The sequence below is a fragment of the Corapipo altera genome, unplaced genomic scaffold (genome assembly GCF_003945725.1).
Source record: "Corapipo altera isolate COAL_440 unplaced genomic scaffold, ASM394572v1 295, whole genome shotgun sequence".
NCBI lineage: Eukaryota > Metazoa > Chordata > Aves > Passeriformes > Pipridae > Corapipo > Corapipo altera.
The window spans coordinates 2,659,707-2,681,586 of record NW_020884936.1 but is presented as its reverse complement, the minus strand read 5'-3'; the positions used below and the strand labels follow the sequence as shown (position 1 = coordinate 2,681,586).

General features: G+C 42.6%; 1 protein-coding gene across 1 annotated transcript in view; it reads left to right on the top strand.

Annotated features, from left to right (window-relative positions):
• CUNH20orf194 (chromosome unknown C20orf194 homolog) overlaps positions 1-21,197 on the top strand; it is a 68,963-nt gene extending 47,766 nt beyond the window's left edge. Inside the window, exons 23-37 of the mRNA XM_027660522.1 lie at positions 1,933-2,021; positions 2,252-2,350; positions 2,596-2,713; positions 3,730-3,818; positions 5,037-5,195; positions 7,158-7,283; positions 9,263-9,300; positions 13,675-13,810; positions 14,167-14,253; positions 15,719-15,825; positions 16,535-16,609; positions 16,756-16,958; positions 18,456-18,521; positions 18,853-18,946; positions 20,404-21,197. Of these exons, the coding sequence (XP_027516323.1) occupies positions 1,933-2,021; positions 2,252-2,350; positions 2,596-2,713; positions 3,730-3,818; positions 5,037-5,195; positions 7,158-7,283; positions 9,263-9,300; positions 13,675-13,810; positions 14,167-14,253; positions 15,719-15,825; positions 16,535-16,609; positions 16,756-16,958; positions 18,456-18,521; positions 18,853-18,946; positions 20,404-20,516 (1,599 nt within the window). The 3' untranslated portion in view covers positions 20,517-21,197. The remainder of the gene's footprint in view (positions 1-1,932; positions 2,022-2,251; positions 2,351-2,595; positions 2,714-3,729; positions 3,819-5,036; positions 5,196-7,157; positions 7,284-9,262; positions 9,301-13,674; positions 13,811-14,166; positions 14,254-15,718; positions 15,826-16,534; positions 16,610-16,755; positions 16,959-18,455; positions 18,522-18,852; positions 18,947-20,403) is intronic.
• The last annotated feature ends 683 nt before the right edge of the window (positions 21,198-21,880 follow it).

The following is a 21,880-nucleotide window of genomic DNA, read 5'->3' as shown; positions in this document are numbered from 1 at the left end:
CAGGTCCTTCCTCTCTTGCAGCTGATTTTAGAAACATTCCTTCCTTTCATGCTTACCTTCCTCTTATTTTTCCTTCCATTTCCTCCCAGAATGTTTCTTGCATTCTTAAATTTACTTTTCTATGAGGCATCTCCCAGCTTAGCTCCCCAAAATGCTCTCAGTTCACTTCAGCCTCCCAAATTCATTGCAAAGGATATCCCAGGGCATTCCCTAAAGAACTCTGCTGCTGGACTTCTCCAGCCTCTGCTGCTTTTTCTGGGAGCTGTTTATCCCTGTCCTCCTTTGAATTCACTTTTTTTGCCACACAGGGGTTCAATTTCTGCAGTTGGAGTTTCTCATCTGGCCCCACACTGAGTTGCTTTGCTAAAATTCAAGTCAATAAAACAAATCCTTTTGTCTTAAAGATGTTCCCTCCTGAATAAAAACTCTCCATCAGGTGGAGTGCCCCCAACTGTGTGAGCCTTGGAAACTCCTTATTGTGGTTTGTCAGTATTTACCTTCAGGTTTTTATTGATTTGCACCAAAATTCTTTCTATAAATCCACGTGCCCTTGAAGTCTCACAGATCACAGGGATTCACTAAGATGGAGGTGCTGGTTTTGCTCTTCTAAATCATCATACCTCACTTCCTGGACCTGTGCTTGGATTATTCCAAGCTTCCTGGAAACAGGGAATGGCAGTTACCTGGTCCTGCAGACCTGGGTTTATTCAAAACTGAGGTGGTGGCAGGATTTTGAGCACACAGAGCTGAAACCTGGATTTTTATAAACCCTTTGAAAATGGGACAAAACCTTTCACATCCTCCCTCTGATGGGCAAGGGAGGAGGATTTGTTCAGGCTTTGGGATGTGTTGATTTCCCTTGTTTTCCTCCACCTTCTCTAAAGCCACAGCAGCTCTTTTGCCTGACCTGTGTTTTCACTTCATCCCCAGCCCTTTTCCTCCTCCAGAACACAATTTTCCCTTCTTCCCATCCCTTCCAGGCATTTCTTTTAGTCTCTCCTACATCTTTTGAAGTGGCTGGGTTGTTTTTTTTTTTGGTTGCCTGGATCTTTCTGCACGGGCAATATTGCCTTTGTTAAGATCAGAAAGATCTTTTATTCTGATGGGTTTTTATCTCCTACCCTGGTGTTTGGGATGCTGATTTGTTAATGGGAAGCAGTTGTCTCCCCTCCAAGTTGTTTTGTCTCGCAGAAAGTTATTGTGAGAAATGACAATGGCTGTTGTTGCCTTTTTCCTTAGGAAAAGAAGGGAAATACCGAGCACTGACTGTGTTGATTCATCTGAATCTGATTTCTAGGTTCACAGTGCCAGTCAGATTAATGTGCCTTGGCTGGAGCAATGGGATGGGAGCCAAAACATCACTCCCTGGAGGAATGAAGGGCTCCCTTTGCTTTTGGGAAGGAGCAGAGTTTTTCTCAAATGTCTACAAATGTTTGCTGCAGTCTTACCTCATGAAAATAGGACTTAAAAGAGACTTGAATTAATTCAATTCTTGCTGTTCAGCACTTGGGTTATAAACACCTACATTTTTATCAGGGAAAACTAAAGTGTTTCAGTGAAGTTACTTCTTGAAGCAGTTCCAGCCCAGCCACAGAGGTCACAAAATCTGATCTGTGGAGACTTTTGCCATCCTTTGAATTCATGGAATGGTTTGGGTTGGAAGGGACCTTAAAGATCATCTCATTCCATCCCCTGCCACGGGCAGGGACACCTTCCACTAGGCCAGGTTGCTCCAAGCCCCATCCAACCTGGCCTTGGACACTTCCAGGGATCCAGGGGCAGCCACAGCTTCTCTGGGCAATTCTTGCAGCAAACCCATTATTGTGCAGTATTTGATGGCCAGTGAAAATGTGAGCAAAAGCAATCCCTGAACAAATGGAAAGCAAATTTGGGACAATAACGATGCTCATGCCCAGCTCTGCTTTGCTCCAGGTTTTCTCCTCGTGGCAAAACCAGACAAGCTCAGGATTATCTTTAAGGGTTGTCCAGGAAGAATTCCTGTCTGTGGAACAAAAGAGAATGTAAGTTGATGCCAGTGCAGTGCAATTCCACATAAACTGTGTGCTACAGTCAGAAAAATGCTGGTACTCATTGATTTGGATAAAAATTAAAAAAAGAATCGTTGCCTGCTTAATGCAACACTCACTTTATTTTTTTTTGTACTATTTAACACTACAGCCATGTGGTTTAAAGAACATCAATGTTTAGCTTTCTCCTTTAACTAATTAATGAATTAATTTGCTTCTTTTAGGCATTCCAGTGTTCAGAAGCTCTTCAATGCCTTGTCTTTTCCTTCTGGGGAAAGATGCAGGGAGCTGAAATTATCCTCTGCCCTTCCAGAATTGGAGAGGTGAGAAGTTATTTTTGTGTTCTGGGGCTGAGTTTTGTCAGAAACGATACCAAATTATTTTAGTACGTGTAGTCATCTAAAAATTGCCTATTGAATGATTCTTAAATCATTCTGTTGTGAGATGAATTCTTTCCTCCCTAGTTTGACCTTTGGATAATCTTATTTTAGCGATTTCCCGGCTGTTTTTACGAATGAAATCTTTTGCTCGTGGTTGTAAAGAAAATAAAACCTTTTATTTTCACAAGGTTTGTGAGACATTTCACCATCAGCAGCGTCAGCAACAAGCCAGTGGTGAGGGCACATCTCCCTGTTTTGTTGCAACAGTCAGAAACCACTCCTGAGAGCAAAGCAGAGAGTGAGAAGGTGAGGACAATAATAATAATAATAATAATAATAATAATAATAATAATAATAATAATAATAATAATAATAATAATAATAATATTCATAATAATATTCATAATAATAATTCAATATTAACTCAACAATAATTCCTAGTGTAGAATATTTAATAAATGTTGCCATTAGTGTAATAAAAGCACTGCTGGATGTCCAGCCATGCTCTGCCTCCTCCTCCAGCACCACCAGCTCCCACTGAACTGGTTTCTTAGAATAAGAATAATTTTCCTGGTTACATATTTAGTTTCTTTTCCCACTTAAACAAACTTTTAGAAGTACAAATGGCTTCTCAGGCTTCTGAAATAGAGGCAGAAAATGAGGTGTAAATCTTCAAGTTTTCTCTTCTGTCCAGAGAGACTTGGCCCTAAAGCAGCAGCTTGTTTTTATGAATTGCTGCATAATTTAACTGAATTGTTCTCTGGAACATAAAAGTCCTTTAAATAGCATGGAGGGAGCACATGATATTTAACATTTGCTGATATTATCTGTAGAACACTCCTTTCTCTATAGGGGCAGTAACAATTGGTCAACTTAAGGCCTGCTTTAAATAGCATTTTCAGAGAAAATATTTCCTTGTAACTTCCCAGCATTTGAAACCTGCTGAAAGCAACCAAGTCAAAGCAGCAGGAATATAATTCTCTTGGAATATTACAGTGTGGTGGCACTCATTTCCTGGGATCTGCTTCAGAGACCCCACTGACACTTAATTCATAAACACTTGGGAATGATTTTAAATCTGATTTTAAGGGTGGTTTAACTGTGTGTGTTTAAAAAAGAAAGAAAAATGTGTTTGAATGTGCCCTTTCCATCATAAAAACAAACTATTTGGTGTCTTTTCCAGTGTTTCTGTGGTTACTGTCACTTCATTTTGTGTTTAGACTTAAGACTTTATCAAAGTAGAAGCCTTGGGGGTGTTTAATTGTTGTAGCTCACTGCTAATGTTGGAGTTGTCCCCTTCTTCCCTGTTCCCTGTTTTCCAGGTGATCATCACCATCCTCACTGGGCTCCCAGGGTGTCGTTCCAGTGATCTCTGTGCTTTCCTCGTCACCTTTACCAAGGAGTATGGAAGGTTTGTGCAGCCCTGGTTATATTAATCACCAAAAACCAACCTGCCATGATTAAATTATCCCTGTTTAATTGTTATTTTTAAACCTCGTTTCTAATTTGTAAAGAGAAGTGTTATAAGAACAAAGTCAATAAATATTTTTGAGGTCTCATAGGGTCTGTTACTTCACTTTTATGACTTCAGGTATCTCACTTAACTGTGTTTCCAGGTAGATTTGCCCTTCAATTTTAGATATTCAGACAGAAGAAATAGCCCAGGAGGTTTCTTTGTTGCTGTTCCATGTTAGGAAAACCACAGGAATCCCTGCAGATCTCACTTGTACCTGGAATCCACTGAGGTTACAACAGTCAGGAATAATCTCAGAAGGGCCAAATGAATCCTGCCTTAAGCAAGGATAGAAGGTGCCACAACCTGAAGGAAATGAGTGAAGAGCTTCCTTTTTTGGGGCAAACACTCTCCTGACAATCCTTGTTTTTAATGTGACCTGATTTCTATTCTGCAGGAGCAGGAGGTGCATTCAACACATTATTTTGTGGCAATAAGATAAATCTACAGGAGGAATTTTTTCATTCTGTGTGTTGATAGAGCTTCTGAAAAATCAAAAGAAACAATTGTTATCCTTTTAAAACTTGCAGCCAAACACCTCAGCATTTCATCTTAGTCATGTTCTGCATGTTTTTCACTTTTAACTCAGCTTCTTGATATTATCAAGTTGATTCAGGGGAGTTTTGTGGTTTTGTTATAGGGCAAGGTGACTTTTGAAGGTTGTGTAATAACACATTTCCTCACGTTTCCTGCAAATGTCAGTGCTGTTTTCCATTTTTGCAGTGAAATATTTTCATGCCCAGAGTCTTTTGAATTGAATTTGTATCATTTTTGATGTTTACTGCATCACTGACAGTGATCACAGTTACTGCTGTGATGCACAGCTTTGGAAAAAAAAGCTGTTCAACATTGTTTTGTTAAAAAAACCAACCAAACAAACAAAAAAAACCCTTGTGCCACTAATGTAAAGAATGTGCCTGTGCTGGAAAGGACAGAAAGCCAAGTAAATCCCCCTTTCCCACGTGGTCAAGTGGAATGAGCTGATGATGGGATGGTGAGAGATGTGGAATCTTGGGGTTGTCAGATTTATTTTAAGCCTGTTGATCCAAAATAAAAAGAGAACAGAAATGTTATGTCACGGAACGTGAACCCCTTTCCTTGTTTGCTGTTGTTTAGGTGGATTGTTTATAGGCAAACCATGGATAGTCCAGAATGTTTCAGTGCCACCCACTTCCAGAGGTACCTGTCCGGGGTCCTGGAGGCTCAGCAGAACCTGGGGGGCCGTCAGTCCATGTTCTCCAAAAAGAACAGGAGGCTCCTGGTGGTCCTGCAGGGGTAAGTGTTACAAACTCTGGGAATGTTGCAGAGAATAAGGGATTTTTCCCAGGCATTTTTAGACTTTCCCTTTAAAATTCTGAGCTCCAGTGTGGCACCCTGGGAATTCTGTTTTATGTGTGTACTAAACTCAGCTTTTCTGCACCTCTTGATGTTATTGGTAGTTGCTCCTTTGGAAGGAGTGTCCATGGGATTCCTTCAGTCATATGGAAGCAATGGGCACTCACAGCCCAGATCCCCCTGTGCCCTGGGCTGATCCCCCAGCGTGGGCAGCAGGGCAGGGGGAGATTCTACCCCTCTGCCCCTGTCTCAGGTGAGACCCCCCTGCAGAGCTGCTCCAGCCCTGGGAACAACAGCACAAGGACGTGGAGCTGCTGCAGAGAGTCCAGAGGAGGCCCCAGAAATGCTGCCAGGGCTGGAACCCCTCTGCTCTGGAGCCAGGCTGGGAGAGCTGGGGGGGTTCCCCCGGAGAAGAGAAGGCTCCAGGGAGAGCTGAGAGCCCCTGGCAGGGCCTAAAGGGGCTCCAGGAGAGCTGGAGAGGGACTGGGGACAAGGGAGGGAGGGACAGGACAAAGGGTGATGGTTTTAAACTGAAAGAGGCTCAATTTAGACTGGACATAAGGGAGAAGTTTTTTACAATGAAGGTGGGGAGGCCCTGGCCCAGGTTGGGCAGAGAAGCTGTGGCTGCCCCTGGATCCCTGGAAGTGTCCAAGACCAGGTTGGAGCAACCTGGGCTGGTGGAAGGTGTCCCTGCCCATGGCAGGGGGTGGGACTGGATGATCTTTAAGGTCCCTTCCAACCCAAACCATCCTGTGATTCCATGGCTGTGCCCTCTGCCAGCACAGATCAGGGCTGTCAGAACTCTTTGCCTGATGAAAGAGGTGATACTGGAGTAACACTTATTAACATGTTTCTGAGAAATGCCAGTTTTCTTGTGGAATAAAGGTGAAGACTCTGAGCCACCTCTGTTTGACATTTCCATCTCCAGGGTAGCATTTGAGAACCAGGATCACCTGCAGCAAGTTTTCCCCCTCTCTTTCTGAGTCATTAGAAGGTGACACAAACTGACCAACACACCCTGACCTGACTGGAATGGTTTTGCTTCCCAGGATTCAAAGTGTTCATCTTTTCACTACATGGAGCTCAGCATTTTCTTCATTATAAACCATTCTGATAGTGCTAAAAATCATCCTTTTTTTTTCCATTTAGAACCACATTTACATTTTTTTTTTACTCAGAGTGGTGTAAAGTCCAGCAATGTGCAAAATAACTGATATTCTGTAGCAGCAGTGGCTTCAGGAACAGCTAATTGGAGGTTTTCCATCCTTTCTGGATAGCTGGATATTGGTACAGACAGCTCTAGAGTAGCTGGAATTCTCTAAATAATCCATTAACTTGCTAAGTGACAGCACAGTTTTGAGAGAAGGTTGTGACTGGCTGAGAAATAAACACCTGGAATTAAAACTCAGGTTCACTTAAACTTTGTGATCACACAGATATAAGACCCAGCAGTGTCTGGAGCAGTGAATAAGAAATAAACTCATTGATTATATTAATAAACACATTAATTACAGAAGCATATTTAAATTGAGATGCTGATAAGTGAGAGGGTGTTGCTTTTTTATTTATTTTTTTTTTTTTAGATTTGAATTGTGTTTAATATGCTTGGCATTAGGTATAACTTATTTTTGTTGTATTATGCTTTTTGTGCTTCCTGAAAGCTGGACTTTTTATCCTGCTTTTCTCTCTGTGTTGTCAATAATTATTTTTAAGGTAACTCTCAATCAGCTCCATTTGTCTGGATTGGCTTAAATTGGATTTGCCAAGTTTTGAGCTGCTTTCTCACTATTCAATGGGCTTTTTTAGGACTCCAACCTTCTTGCAAGTGATGGATTTCTTCCTAAATGGTGGAATGTGCCCTTCTGTTTCTCTAAAACCATATTTCATTCTCTTTTCTTACAGATACACTGACGTTATTGATGTTGTACAAGCTCTGCAGACTCACCCTGACCCAGATGTGAAATCTTCCTTCCTCATTGGAGCAGTGAACACCTGTGTGGAGCCCCTGAGCTGCTACATGGAGCACAGGTATGCTTTAAAATATATTTACTAGTTTAAAAGCAGATATGTGTGTTTATAAGACCACTTTTATAATAATTAGGGATATATGATGGTTAAATGCCAGTGAAGTGTCTTAAATCTCACAAAACTTGGAAGTGCTCTTTGATTTATCAGGATGGCACTTGGTTTCCACAAGGTGTAGAATTGTATATTATATTAATGGAAGTTTAGCTTCTGGAAGAACAAACTAAATCTGCTTAAATACATAAGTCTAGGTAAGGACTTTGTATAATTTGGACAGCCCCCTGTCCCTCTAAATCATTTTATTTCTTGCAACCCTTTTTGGAATTTGGACTGAAAATTGAGACGTTCATCTGGGTTTGGGTTATTGATCCTGTCACTGCTTTGGGCCGTTAAAAGAAAGACTTTGCAGCCTTTAAATGTGGAACTGAAGGGAAGCAATCCCAAATTCAGTGGAAGGGAATGACAAAACACGGAAGCCAAAGCATTGCAAGTGTTAAAACCTGATATCCTGGGTCACTGCAGAGCCAGGGTGGGGAGGAAACGCTCGCCAAGCCGAGTCGGTGACATTTGAAAACACTGTGCCTTGGTTGCTGTTTCATAGTAGATGTGTGTGCTCCAGACTTCAGCAAACGTGGGAATCATTTCTTAGATTTATCTGTGAAATTGTAACACTCCCATTTCTTAATTATGCCTTGCAGCTGAGTTGATCAAAGTAAGTCAAAGCAAGTTAGAGTGTTCGGAGTTGTTAGCGTCGCTTCTGTTTGTGAGCCAACTCTGTGCACCACAGCTTAGAGCTGAACTGCCCAAGCAGTTTAATAAAAGTGCATTCCTGAGATTTCCTGGCTGTTCTTAACCACTAACCACTGTGCTGCTTGTGCTTTGCAGTAGTCAATAAATAGACCTTATCTTGCTGCTTCTTCTTGTCTCCGTGACAAAGGTCGTCAAGAAATAATAAAACTCACGTAAACTCCTGGGGATTTGATGCTGGAGTGCTGCTTTAAACTTGTGCTTTCCATGTTTTGAGGAAAGACAAGTTCCATTTCTTCTTGGTTTTAACTCACTAACGTGTCACTAGCCCTGGTCCTGAGTAGCATTTAGAGCAGCCCAGCCTGCAGTGCTTTAACCAGCAGAGTTTTGTCTCCTCAAGTGCAGGAGCAGTTGAAGGAAGGGGCTCAGCCTGGGCTGTGGGTCGTTTATGTCTTGCTTTGAAGTTTGTTCTGATCAGAATTTACCAAGTAGTGCCAGTGGCAGCTCTTGCAGTTGGGCAGCTTTGGTGATTTCACTGTGGGAATGCACAAGAGTGGGTTCAGTGTTTGGCTTGAAACTTTTGCAGTCGAGAAAATCAAACCCCTTTCCTGCCTCAGAGTTCATTCCTGTAGAGATCCAGCTCTTCCTTGAGCCTGGGATGGAGCTTTTCCCTTCAAAGCTTTCCCTAAAACTATCTTTGAATAGGAAACCAGAGCAGGGGGGAGAGGGAGTTGAAGTGGGACAGGTAAAATACTCTCTCTAGAGCTTTGTGTGCATGCTAAAGCTTTTAAATTATAAAAATAATGATAAAAATAATTGTCACTTGTCTGACACAGCACCAGAAATTGGCATCATTATTACAATCTTCCCATGAAGAGTTCCCACCATGCTTGGAAGGCAAAATTTTTTAAGACAAGCTTAAAATTCCTGTTGTTTAAATGGGAATTCTGGTGACATTGAAGCCTTTCTGACTCCCTGGAATACATAATGGATTGTGTGGTGGGAATTGGCTCTTAAATCCATTGGAGAATTAAAACCAGCTACAACACTAGTTCTTGGGGAAGAAATCCTGAGAGACACAACCTGTGGGGATGTTCCAGTTGTGTGGAGTGAGGAAAGGAAGCATGAAAATGGTTTGGTTAGTGAGATTGTAGCTGTCAGTGTCCAAACAAATGTACATGTTTTACTTAAATAACAATATCCATCCTTGATATACAAACTTTTTGGTTTTTTAGGCTTCTTTTTCCCAAGTTCTTGGACCAGTGTTCCCAAGGTAGGTGTCACTTTTCTTGACTTGGTGCTCTGCAGAACAAGCAGCTGAGCCATGTGGCCAAATGAATACCTTTATATTATATATTTCTGCTATAAATTCACGTAGCCAAAGGATCGTGATAAACTCTTGGAGAACAGACAATCTCTGCCTAAACTATCAAACATCACAGGCACCTGGAGAAGGTGGAAGATTCTGGAGTGTGGTCCCTTCCCACCCAAACCATTCCATGAATCTCTGGTTCTGTGGAATAACTTTTAAGTGCCAAGAGCAGAAGCAGATTTGACAGTTGTTCTTTTGTGCAGCTGATGCACAACATTAAGGCAGGACAGAACATTTCTTTTCAAGGTACCAGCTCTCTCTCCCTCTCAGCATAGAACACTTATTTTCAGGATGAAAATATGAAAATATCACTACTGGACTGGTAGAGAGATCAAGCCAGTAATGATATAGAAGCAAAATGACATTATTTATTAAAAGTAATTTAAAAAAAAAAAGTCCACAGGTAACTCAAATATATGCAGAGGTTTATGTATTTTGCTGTATTTTCTGAAGAAGAAACTCTAAGTTTAGATTTAGCTGTCCATATATATGTGTCTATATATGTAAATGTATACATACATATATATGTATATGTATATTTACATGTTTGTGTACATATATGTGTAAATATATATATGTGTATATACACACATATACATATATATATGTGTATTTATATACATATATAATTATATATGTATTTTTAAGTCACTGTTGTACTGCAGCTGGAAAGTATGTAGGTGCTGTTCTATAGATCATTGTTTTATTTTTATTTGGAGGAAAATGTTGGTGCTGCAAATTGGGGAAAACTGTCCTGATTATAACCATGGGGGAATTTGCAGAGGGAAGGAGAATATTAAGAATATAAAGAATTATCAGTAACTACAGAGAAGTTAAAAGTGCAAGCATGCCTTTTTGTATTGTGACAGAATAAAAAAGAAAAAGAAAAATAATAAATGAAAATAATAAAGCTATTTTTTTTTAAGTGATTTGTACAGACCTAATTAAGGGACAATTTGTCCTTGTCGAAGGAGGAACTAGAAAATGCTCAGGACAGGCACAGCTAATTTTCCTACAGTCAAAATACTGGAAAAAAAAATTACAAATGCTGGAGGTTAGAGGAATGTTCTACTGGCAGGGAATTATTTGTGCACATTGGAAAGTTTTGTCCTGTAGTTTTCAGGTACAGAATGTGACACTGGAGAGCTCTGAGGGCCCTGCGTGTGAAGAAATCGTTTCACATAAATAGGGGTGATTTTTTGTGCAGGAAGTTTTAGGGGGAGAAGTGTGTTTGGAACTGAGATGGGGGACACTCCAGCTTTCCAGAGCAATGCAGAACTGTGTCATGTGTGGTGCAGGGAATTTAGTTCTGTATCATTTATAGAGCCGTGGAATGGGTTGGGCTGGAAGGAACCTTAAGGATCACAGAGTTCCAACCCCCTGCCATGGGCAGGGACACCTTCCACTAGCCCAGCTTGCTCCAAGCCCCATCCAGCCTGGCTTTGGATACTTCCAGGGATCCAGGGGCAACCACAGCTTCTCTGGGAGAACTGAGATATCTCTCGACAGAGAGAATTCATGGTGATTGCACATAATTGAGAATTTAATTCTGGTGCAACAATAGCAAGATTTGCTGAGACATTCACTTTGAGAGATACTGTTCCTGCTTTTCCATAGGATATTCCATGATTCTGAGTTGGAAGGGACCCACAAGGACCATCCAGTCCAACTCCTGACCCTGCCCAGACACCCCAACAATCCCACCCTGCCCCTGAGAGCATTGTCCAAACCCTCCTGGAGCTCTGGCAGCCTTGGGGCTGTGCCCACTGCCCTGGGGAGCCTGGGCAGTGCCCAACCACCCTCTGGGGGAATTCTTGGGGTGTTGTGCACCCCAATATTGTTGTTTGTGTTCCTGTGTCAGCAGTGGGCCAAGGCAGTGTTGGGCATTGAACAAATCTGAACAGAAACTTGTAGGTGTTAAGGAAAACCAAGTGTGGGCATAGGCAAGTAGGAATGAGTCAGACCTTTGGATACCTACCTTGTCCACATAAGTATCTTGGAAAATTTGGGAGTGAGTAGGGTTTCCCTTGTGCTGCTGCTTTCCAGGTCTCTTCTGCTGTCACCTTTCTCTATAAGAAAGGGGTCCCTGTGCACATTATTGATGGGACATCATTTTCCATGAGTTACATTCCTGTTTGGAAAGCCCCAAGAGCAGCAGAGACAGATGAGGATGGGGGCAGACTGACAAAGCCTCCAGCAGAGTCACCAACAGGAGCAGTTTTGCTGTGCACCTTTGCTTCACCTTTTCCAAAAAAATCCTGCCATCATCTCTGTGCTGTTATTCCCTTTTATCTCTCCTTTCTTCCCTTTTTTAATTCTTTCCTTTCCTGCACAGAAGCTGTAACGTGACACTTTCCCAATCCGAGGGCACTTTGGCATCTCTTGTAAAACAGTTTCATATCCAACACAAATTAAGACATCACCATTGTTAAATATGCCCATTGTACATTTGGGAGCAAAGAGGCTCCATTATTTTCCTAAAGCATATGTATTTCTAATCCATCCCTCCTGTTTCTTTCCTGCTCCTATTGAACATGCTATTCCCCAGGCTGCAAGGAATTTTTTCTTTAGATCAGTGTATAAAGAATCAAACAAAACTGGGTGGTCTCCAAAATGCATCTCTTAGAAACAGGGATGGCAGTGACAGTTTTAATAGGAATGGTTTGGGTTGGAAGGGACCTCAAAGACCATCCCATTCCACCCCCTGCCATGGGCAGGGACACCTTCCACTAGTCCAGATTGCTCCAAGCCCTGTCCAACCTGGCTTTGGATGCTTCCAGGATGGGATTATGAGCTGATTCATACTTTCTCTTATTCATACTTCATCTTATTCACACTTTTCATCTTAATTGCATGATTAATATCCCCAAACTTGATATCATTTCAAACCTGCACATAACTTAAATTTTGAATCATACTTGCTGTTCTCCCCCTTCAAAAGCAACTGGATATTGGAGAGGACATGGATGTTCCTGAAATTGGAGTGGAGACCTCTGTGAGAGTTTAAAAAAAGGAGAAATACAATGATGGAGATTTGTTTGGGGTGTTATGAAAATTTGAGTTTGAAAGGGTCAGTGATGGAAGGAGCAGCGTTGGGGAGCATATGGTGCAATATAAGTGCCCCAGAACTACTTGGTGTAGGAATTTCTGTGTGAAGAAGCCTCTGCAGGACTTCTGTGAAGGCCAGGAATAGCTGCAGGCAGCAGATGATGGGGTGAACTTCATTACATCTTCTTTAAACGGTGAGGAGCTGGGGGCAAGGGAATTAAATCCTAGTTCAGTTGTTCCTGGATGCTGGAGAGTTTCTGTTCTGCCTTACAGCAAAGTGTCTGAACTGAGCTGCACACCTTGAGCAAAGAAAGAACAATTATCCTAAAATGAGAGAATCATTTGGGTTGGAAAAGCCCTCTGAGATCATCAAGTCCAACCATCAGGCACCACCACCACGGTCACCCCTAACCCATGTCCTTCAGTGCCACATCCACACAGTTTTTTTAACACTTCCAGGGATGGTGATTCCACTGCTGCCCTCAGCAGCCAATTCCAGTGCTTGACAACCCTTTCCATGAAGAAATGTTTCCTAATGTCTAATCCAAACCTCCCCTGGCTCAACTTGAGGCCGTTTCCTTTCTGTTTCCTCTCCATTCCTTACACGTTGTGGACCATCCTGACATCCTGGGGAGTCCCAAAGTGTCTGGGGAGTCCCAAAGTGGCACTGCAGTGTCTGTGAGGGAGCTGGGCTGAAGCTCAAATCATGTATAATTGGGAAGCAGGGATCCTGTAACACTGAAATTAATTGGATTTTTTTCTCTGTTATCTTTTTGATGCCTCGTGGGTTCACATGTGTTGTCTGAACACTATTTTAGGGTCTTTCTTGAAAGACAAGAAATAACCCCAAACCCTTCTCTTGTTTTTAAAAGTGGTAACTGTCAGAGTCCAAAATACTGCTTTTTAGCTGTTTAGCCTCTTTACTGCACATTGAATTCACCAAGAGGCTTTACATGTTTGTGGTTTCTATTAACATAGTCCCGCTCAAATTGATTCTTGTATGAATTTGTTATTTTAATTAATTGAGTCTTTTGATTGAGTCTGAATTGCCTCTGTTAGATGAAAGGGACTTTGCTCGTTTTTTTGTTGCTGTTGTTCTTTTTTTTGCTCTTTAATAACTGGAGGCAGTGAGAGGGAAGGGAAAGAAGAGAAGAATGGCTGATGTGTCACTTCATCATTTCTTTATCGCTGCTTACATGTAAATTATGCTCTGATTTCCTTCCCCAGGACTAGTGAGTAATGTGGTTTTCACAAGTCATGCTACAGAGCAGAGACATCCCCTCCTTGTGCAGCTGCAGAGCCTGATCCGAGCAGCAAATCCTGCTGTTTCCTTCATCCTGGCAGAGAATGGAATTGTGACAAGGTACCAATGATCCCTGTCCCAAAATTTATCACTTTTGGTAGATGGGACACGAGCACTTAAAAGCTTGTGTTCTCCTCTTTTATTCTGGTGATTTATAGGAAGGAAATGCAGATTTTTCTTAATTGCTTCTCATCCAAAAGGGGTTTTCCCTTTACATTTATGGCCATATAAATACAGGGATTAGGAAGTGGGGTTTGTTTGCAGAGTGTGATTGATTTATGTTACTGCCACTGCCACACTAGAGGAAAAATACTCTTAATTTTGCTGTCACTAACACATTATGTTTTATGTAACTAGGTAGTGGCTATTTTATGGAACTTATAAAATTAAAAATCTTCATCTTTATCTCCTTACAGGAACGAGGATATTGAATTAATTCTCTCAGAAAGCAGTTTTTCAAGTCCTCAGATGATGAGAGCCCGATATTTAATGTACCCTGGCTGGCAAGTATCTAGACTGAGAAGCATTAAAACTATTTTTCCAATTAACTTGAAGATTCAAATGTTTCACTGGCTTCATTTATACTTATTTCTTTTTTTCCCCAAGACTACTCACTTGGAACAGGCAGCAGCTTTGTAAATCATTTTTAAGGCAGCTGACGAGTTTTCTTAGCGGGTACACGATTGCCACCCTTTTATGGGGGAAAAGGCTCCTTTCTGGACACCATTTAAATCACGGGCAAGATTACTGTTGCTTTCCAGAAGAATGGGAAAGAACCCTCTGGGAATAAGCTGGGAAGGCTTGGGATGGGCGAGGTCAATAATGACTGGAGTAATTTCCCCCTGACAGCTCTTCAGCCTTTCTGGAATGAACCCGCTCTGTCAGTGGAGCCATTAACAGAACAATTATTCATAAAAGCCAGGACCTCAGTGACAGCCTTGGCACGGGCTGAGGGCACAGAACCACGTGGCACCAAGATTGCCATTGAACTCCAAGGAGATTTTTCATGGATCAGGGCTCTTTACACATCTTGTTGCAGTTATCTGTGCTGCACCTTTTTTGGCAGGAATATAAACCTGTCAGCCCTCATAACTCCTGGCTCCAGTGGTGGCTGTGCTGGAAAGATGATTTATTGCTCATACCTTGCCAGACCTGGATTTCTGTGTGTGTCTTTTGATTCATAAATCTGGTTGTAAATTGGAGGCTCCTGGAGAAAACTGGCACAAAGCTGGGGAGATGTTGGAGCTGCTTGTGGATTGTGTGGAGCCAAAGGGAAAGGGAGAGAAAGCAGGCAAGGAAAGTATTTCATAGAATCATAGAATCTGATTCTATTTAAAACTTTTGAGCAGCTGTTGATCTGTTTGATGACAGTGTGAAAGAATTATGTGGGTACTGTGTTAGGAAAAGGAAAAGGCAGCAGGAAGAGCATCAGAATATCCAGGGAGATCTTTTTGCAGCCTTCCAGTACTTCAGTTGGGCTCATGAAGGAGAGGAAGAGTGACTTTTTACATGGGTAGATGGTGGTAGGGCAAGGGAAAAGGGTTTTAAAGTAAAAGAGGAGGTTTAGATGGGATATTGGGAAGGAATTGTTGGCTGTGAGGGTGGTGAGGCCCTGGCACAGGTTGCCCAGAGAAGCTGTGGCTGCCCCTGGATCTCTGGAAGTGTCCAAGGCCAGGTTGGAGCAAGCTGGGCTAGTGGAAGGTGTCCCTGCCCATGGCACTGGCTTGGAAATTATCTTTAAGGTCCCTTCCAACCCAAACCATTCCTTGGCTCTTCCATGAAAAGGAGCCCTGAGCACTGGGAACAACCTGACACTGTTGATGCCACGTTTTCACGGACGTCTTGGAGAAGAAAACTCGGTGTTTTCCTCCTTGGGGGGAGGGAACAGATGTTCCTTTGAAGCAGTTTGGTGGGTGAAAGGCACCAGCTCAGGTGTTTTCTTTGTTTCTGGGTTCGTTTCTGCCCCAGGTACGAAGGCAAGTACGGGGCCGGGCCCGTGTTCCCCCCCATGGTGCAGATCTGTGTGTGGTTCAGCCGCCCCCTGGAGAAGACCCGATTCGTGGCCAAATGCAAAGGTACAGCTGAACTTTGCCCCACTTGACTGAAATCCAGCCTTGAAATCCTGAGGAGCAGAGGGGAAGGAAGGCACTGACGTTAACACAGTTATTTACTTACTGCCCAAGTCAACCTTTAATTGAGAATTCAGCTTTCCTGCCTAAAAGTACAGTAAATTCTGTCCCTCAGTGTCTGCTCGGGAAAACTGACACATGATTTCGTTCAGATAAAAATCTAATTTAGTTTTTGGTTTTTAGGACTGAGACAGTTGTGCTTTTTTAAAATTTTTTTTATTTGCCATTTATTTTTTATGTTTAATTTTATTTGGTGGTGTTGAAATACAGTTTATAAGGGACCATCAGCTTCTGCTTTTTATGCCAAATAATTCTTTGTAGCTACTGGAAATTAGGCTGAGCTCTGTTTTAGGCAAATAGGGTAGATATATAATCATGCCTTTCCTCAGCCAAGCAGTTTAAGGAGGACCATTTTACTTCCCACACACACTGAAAGCACTTCCTTGTGCCAAATACATGATATTTCCCAAACCCCAGAGCAGAGAAATGAGAACACAGAGAAATGTTATATGGTGGAACTCTAGGGACACAGCAGCTTTTCCCTTGGAAGCACTGGGATGTGGATTAGGGATCAGTAGCTGAGGTCTGAGCAGAAGCTGCACCAAGGAGAAGGAAAAATAAGTGAGATAATGTATTTTTCTTCTGTTTCAAACAGCCATTAAGTCGTTGCTCAAGCCAAGCCCCTTTTCTGGGAACATTTATCACATCATGGGCAAAGTGAAGTTTTCAGGTAAGAGCAAATCACTACTGAAGGGTTGTTTTGGGATCTCACTATATACATTTAAGAACTTATTTCTGTGCTGTATTGTGACTGTTGATGTTAAATGAGATCAGCAATTACCAGGGCATTTCTCCCTTCTGCCTTCTCCTTGTTAGACTCTGATAAAGTGATTGAGGTCTGTCACAACACCTCGTCCAATTCCCTGAGCCTGGTGCCTGTCCAGGAGGGGCCAACTCCTCCTGACTCCAGAAATGATCCCAGAGACTGCAGCAGTCAACAGGAATACTTCCTTGTGTTCATTGGCTGCTCCCTGAAGGAAGAGGATATCAAAGATTGGCTCAGAGAAACTGCAAAACAGGTTTGTGGGCAGGTTTCCTTTTGCTTCAGTGTTTGGCTGAAGAAATCCGAGTGTCTCCACAAAACATTTGTATTTTTAAGCTCTTTTTAATTCTACCAAGGCGTTGCCATTCTAGGGTGCAAATGTATTTCACAAGGGGGGGACTACCAGTTTCTGCAATTGCTGTATTGTTTTAGGACTTGCTACAGCTCATTCATGGATTGATGTGCTCCTGAATGCTGGAGCAATATGGATTCTGTCCAGGATAAACACAGGATGATGTAGCAGAGCTGTGATTGCCAAGAGCTCGAGTGTGGGGTGAAATAAATCTCCTTCAAGTACCTGAACGCTGCAAAGCAGAACATTTGTTTTGATTCACTAAATTAAACCTCCTTGGAAGTAATCCACTGGAATGGAGGGTTCTGCTCACTTTGTCACCCTTAATTAGCCAAGTGTGCAGCTCTGGAAGGCTCCCTGGATTTCTGCACGGCTGCAGTAGGAGCTGGAGGAGGGAACAGGGAATGTGCACCTTGGCAGGAGCCCAGAAGGCACAGTTTGCACACAGTGATTGATAGAATCTTAAATTCACAGAATTACAGAAGGGTTGGGTTGGAAGGGACCTTAAAGACCAGCTCATTCCAACCCCACACCTTCCACTAGCCCAGGTTTCTCCAAACCTCCGATCCAACCTGGCCTTGGACACTTCCAGGGATGAGGCAGCCACAGCTTCTCTGGGCAACCCGTGCCAGTGCAAATTTTGGAAAATTTATTCATTTAAAATACTCATGGTTACTTCTTTTTGCCTTAGGATTTGCGTAGTATTTCTAAAAGTTTGTGTAGGAAGGGAAAATGTTTCCTGCAGACTGTTGGAGCAGTTTTTAAGGATCCTCAGGTTCTCACCTCAGTTCTGGCAGGTCGTGTCCCTTCAGGGAAGTCATGGATTTTTTGGGGTTGTCTCATGCTCTGCCCGTCTCACAGGGGGAACACATGGAAAGAATTGCTCTCCCACTCTTAACTTTAACACTCTTAACTTTAGGAAAACTTGGGACTTAAATGCTTATCTCAAGTGTGAAGTGTTTCCTCTATGAGCAGTTCAAGACAGTAAATAGTCTTTACAATCTCCCCAGTCCTGGCTAATTTAGGGTTTTAGGTAGTTCTAAGAGTTACCCCTTTGCTGCCTGAAAGAAAGGAATTGTAGAACTTCTCAGGCTCAAAATGAAGTTGTTTTTATGTCCCTGTGCCAGCTCTCTTCATTTCTTGCACCAAAGCTGCATTTAAATTACATTGTTTAAAATACAATTTTTCTTTTCTAAGTGCTTTATGTAAAATCAGTGAATTTTTACTTTTGCTTTCACAACGTAGTTGTGAGCACCTCGATATAATTTTAGAAATTAATATTTGATCTATTTTGGGCTGGTTTTGGGGGTGGTTTTTTGTGGATTTTTTTTTTTAAACTAAGTAAACTGTGCTGTCACATTGTCACTCAGGAATTGTGCAACTGTCTAATTCTTCCTACAGAAACCTCAGAGGAAAGCCCTGAAAACCAGAGGAATGTTGACCCTTCAGGAAATAAAGAACATTCACGTGAGTAGAAGCAATTCCTTACAAGCCCCTTTTTTTTGGCTGATTCCCTTAAATATCCATCTGGATGACAGAGCACCTACCACAACAAGTGTGCTGAGCACTGAATTATTACAGCACTTACTGTCTTTGGAGATCCTTGGAACACAACTGGATTGGACATAGAAATCTTAGAGCTTCCAGTTCCTCTGGAAAGCAGGAGGAGCTGTAAAATCTTGGCCATCTGTAACGGTCCTTCCATTTTTCTTTCACCTAATCCAGTCTTTTAAGGCCTGTGTTTGCACAATTCCCAGTTTGAAGTGTTTCATTTGTGGTATTTATTCCCTAAATGCAGGTGAAACGTCACTTGGACCCGCTCCCAGCTGGTTATTTTTACAACGGGACTCAATTTGTGAATTTCTTTGGTGACAAAATGGATTTTCATCCCTGTATCCTTTCACAAAAAACTGGGGGTTTGGGGAAAGGTTTTGAGTTGTGCAGTGTCAAAGCACACATGGGAAAGAGCCAGTTCCTTGCCACTTAAAGTTCAGGGTTAATTTTTTCAGAGATAAGATCTAAGAAGCAGAATGGAACCAACGAAACAATCCCAAAACTGCTCATGAGCTCACTCAGGGAATAATTTATATGGGCCACAGCTTGTCAAAGGAATATTTTTCAACCCAAATTGGGCTGTAATATCCCTAAGTGCCTGGGCATGATTGATAAAGCTTTCAGAAGAATGGAATTTTGTGTGTGCACACACTCCACTGAAAACAATCATATTTTTGTCTTTAATATTATTACTCTGACATTTCTTGCCAGTGTTCCAGTGTATTCCTGTTCTTGTTCTCCACTTGGGGACATGGGTCTGTGGTGGCCTTGGCAATGCTGGGTTTATGGTTGGACTTGATCTTAGAGGGCTTTTCCAACCTTAATGATTCTGTGATTCTCTCATTTTCATCACTTCCCATCTCTTTTGTCTTTGTTTTATGACTAATTTCCAGTTTGGTTTTATATTCCCACTGTTCGCCATAATTCAACAAACTTCATGAAAATCCAAGTGGGTTCTGTGATGCTGCTTTGGAATAAGAGCAAACAGTTATTTTCTGTGTCCTATGGGACAACATAAAAAATTAAAACAGCAGACTTGGACTTCAGGATTCACTGGAAAAGTTAGGGATGTTTATTCCTGGAAGTGTCCAAGGCCAGGTTGGATGGGGCTTGGAGCAAGCTGGGCTAGTGGAAGGTGTCCCTGCCCATGGCAGGGGGTGGAACTGGATGATGTTTAAGGTCCTTTCCAACCCAAACCATCCTGGAATTCTGGGATTCTTTATTCCCCATCCACCTTGGTGATTGGCAATGAAAGCTCCAGGCCCTGGTCAATCCTTTCCGTGAGATTTGAATTTTAGGCAGAAACTTTTGGACTTCTGCATCACCAAAATACCTGTAAATACATTCACAGAGTCATGGGATGGTTTGGGTTGGAAGGGACTTTATGGACCATCCAGTGCCACCCCCTACCAGGAGCAGGGACACCTTCCACTAGCCCAGCTTGCTCCAACCTGCCCTTGGACACTTCCAGGGATCCAGGGGCAGCCACAGCTTCTCTGGGAAACCTGTGCCAGGGCCTCCCCACTCTCCCAGCCAGGAATTCCTTCCCAGTATCCCACCTAACTCTGCTGTAGTTCTTATATCCTTCCTCCTGCCTGGGAAGTATCCCTTGTGCAGCTCTTTTTTTCCCCTGGTCCAACAGTAGTTGTGCTCAGCTCTGACTGCACGACTCCAGAAGGTCATATATTGAATTCCTGCTTTCCCTGAGCATCCCTGACCTGCCACATCCTTCAAACCTGGATGTTTTTTTCCTAAATGCCATTTGCACTGCTGTTTTTCCTTAATTTTTCCCAAGTAATGGACCAATTCATGAACGATTACCTGGAAGAAGCCAACAGGGAGATCGAGAAGTACAACAGGGAGCTGGAGGAGCAAGAGTACCACGACCTCTTTGAGCAGAAGACATAAAGCACGTGGGTCCTGGGGGTTTCCAAACCACCCTAAATGCTCTTTGTCCTTGCTGGGTCACTAGAATTTGAGGGAATTGTCTGTTTGTTCAGCACTCCTTTCCAAACTAAGAGATCATTCCTGTAAGGTTGGCGTTTAACACGGGATCTGCTTAGCTGTGTGTCCTGTCAGGTTTGCTTCCACTTCACCTTAATTCCAGACTGTCCAAAGCATCACCTGGAATCTCTGGGGGGGTTGTGGGGACTTGTTCAAAAGAAGAACGAGAAGAAGAAGAAGAAAAAGAAGAAGAAAAGAAGCAAAACTTTATTTATTTCCTGTAGTTGGGAATGTAATCGTGGAATTGGGCTTTGTGCAGAGAATCAAACTGCTCTGGGTGTCCCTTGGAATTTGTGGCACAGGAGCATCAGTGAGCAGTGCTGGATATCAGGGTGTGGGATTGGGGGTGTTCCCGAAGCCAGAAATGGGGGAACACTTACTCAGAAAAGTCCCCAATCCCACAGCTGTGGGGTGTTCCCAAAGTGAGAAATGGGGGAACATTGGGAAAAATATAGAAGAGTCCCCAGTCCCACAGCTTTTAGGTTGTTCCCAAAGTGAGAAATGGGGGAACGATTCAAAAACTTGGAATCCCTAATCCCACAGCTGTGGGGTGTTCCCAAAGTGAGAAATGGGGGAACACTGGGAGGAACTCTGAAGAGTCCCCAATCCCACAGCTTTTAGGATGTTCCCAAAGTGAGAAATGGGGGAATGATTCAAAAACTTAGGATCTGTAAATCTGCAGCTGCCAGGATATTCCCAAAGCGAGAAAAGAGGGAACAGTTACTCAAAAAAGACCCTAATCCCACAGTTGTCGAGGTGTTCCTGAAGGGGAAAATGGGGGAATAATTAAAGAATTTAGAAGAATAACTAATCCCACGGCTGTTGAGTGTTCCCAAAGTGAGAAACTGGGGAACAATGGGAAGAACTCTGAAGAGCCCCCAGTCCCACTGCTGTTGGGGTGTTCCCAAAGCGAGAAATGGGGGAACATTTCAAAACCTCAGAATTCCTAAACCTAAAGCTGTTGGGGCGTTCCCAAAGTGAGAAAAGGGGGAATGATTCAAAAATTTAGAATCCCTAAATCTGCAGGTATCAGGGTGTTCCCAAAGCGAGAAATGGGGGAACAGTTACTTGAAAAAGTCCCTACTCCTGCAGGTTTTAGGGTGTTCCCAAAGCAAGAAATGGGGGAGCGATTCAGAAACTTGGAATCCCTAAATCTGCAGCTGTGGGGATGTTCCCAAAGCGAGAAATGGGGGAACAGTGGGAAAAAGAAGAGTCCCCAGTCCCACAGCTGTCAGGGTGTTCCCAAAGTGGGAAATTGGGGAACACTT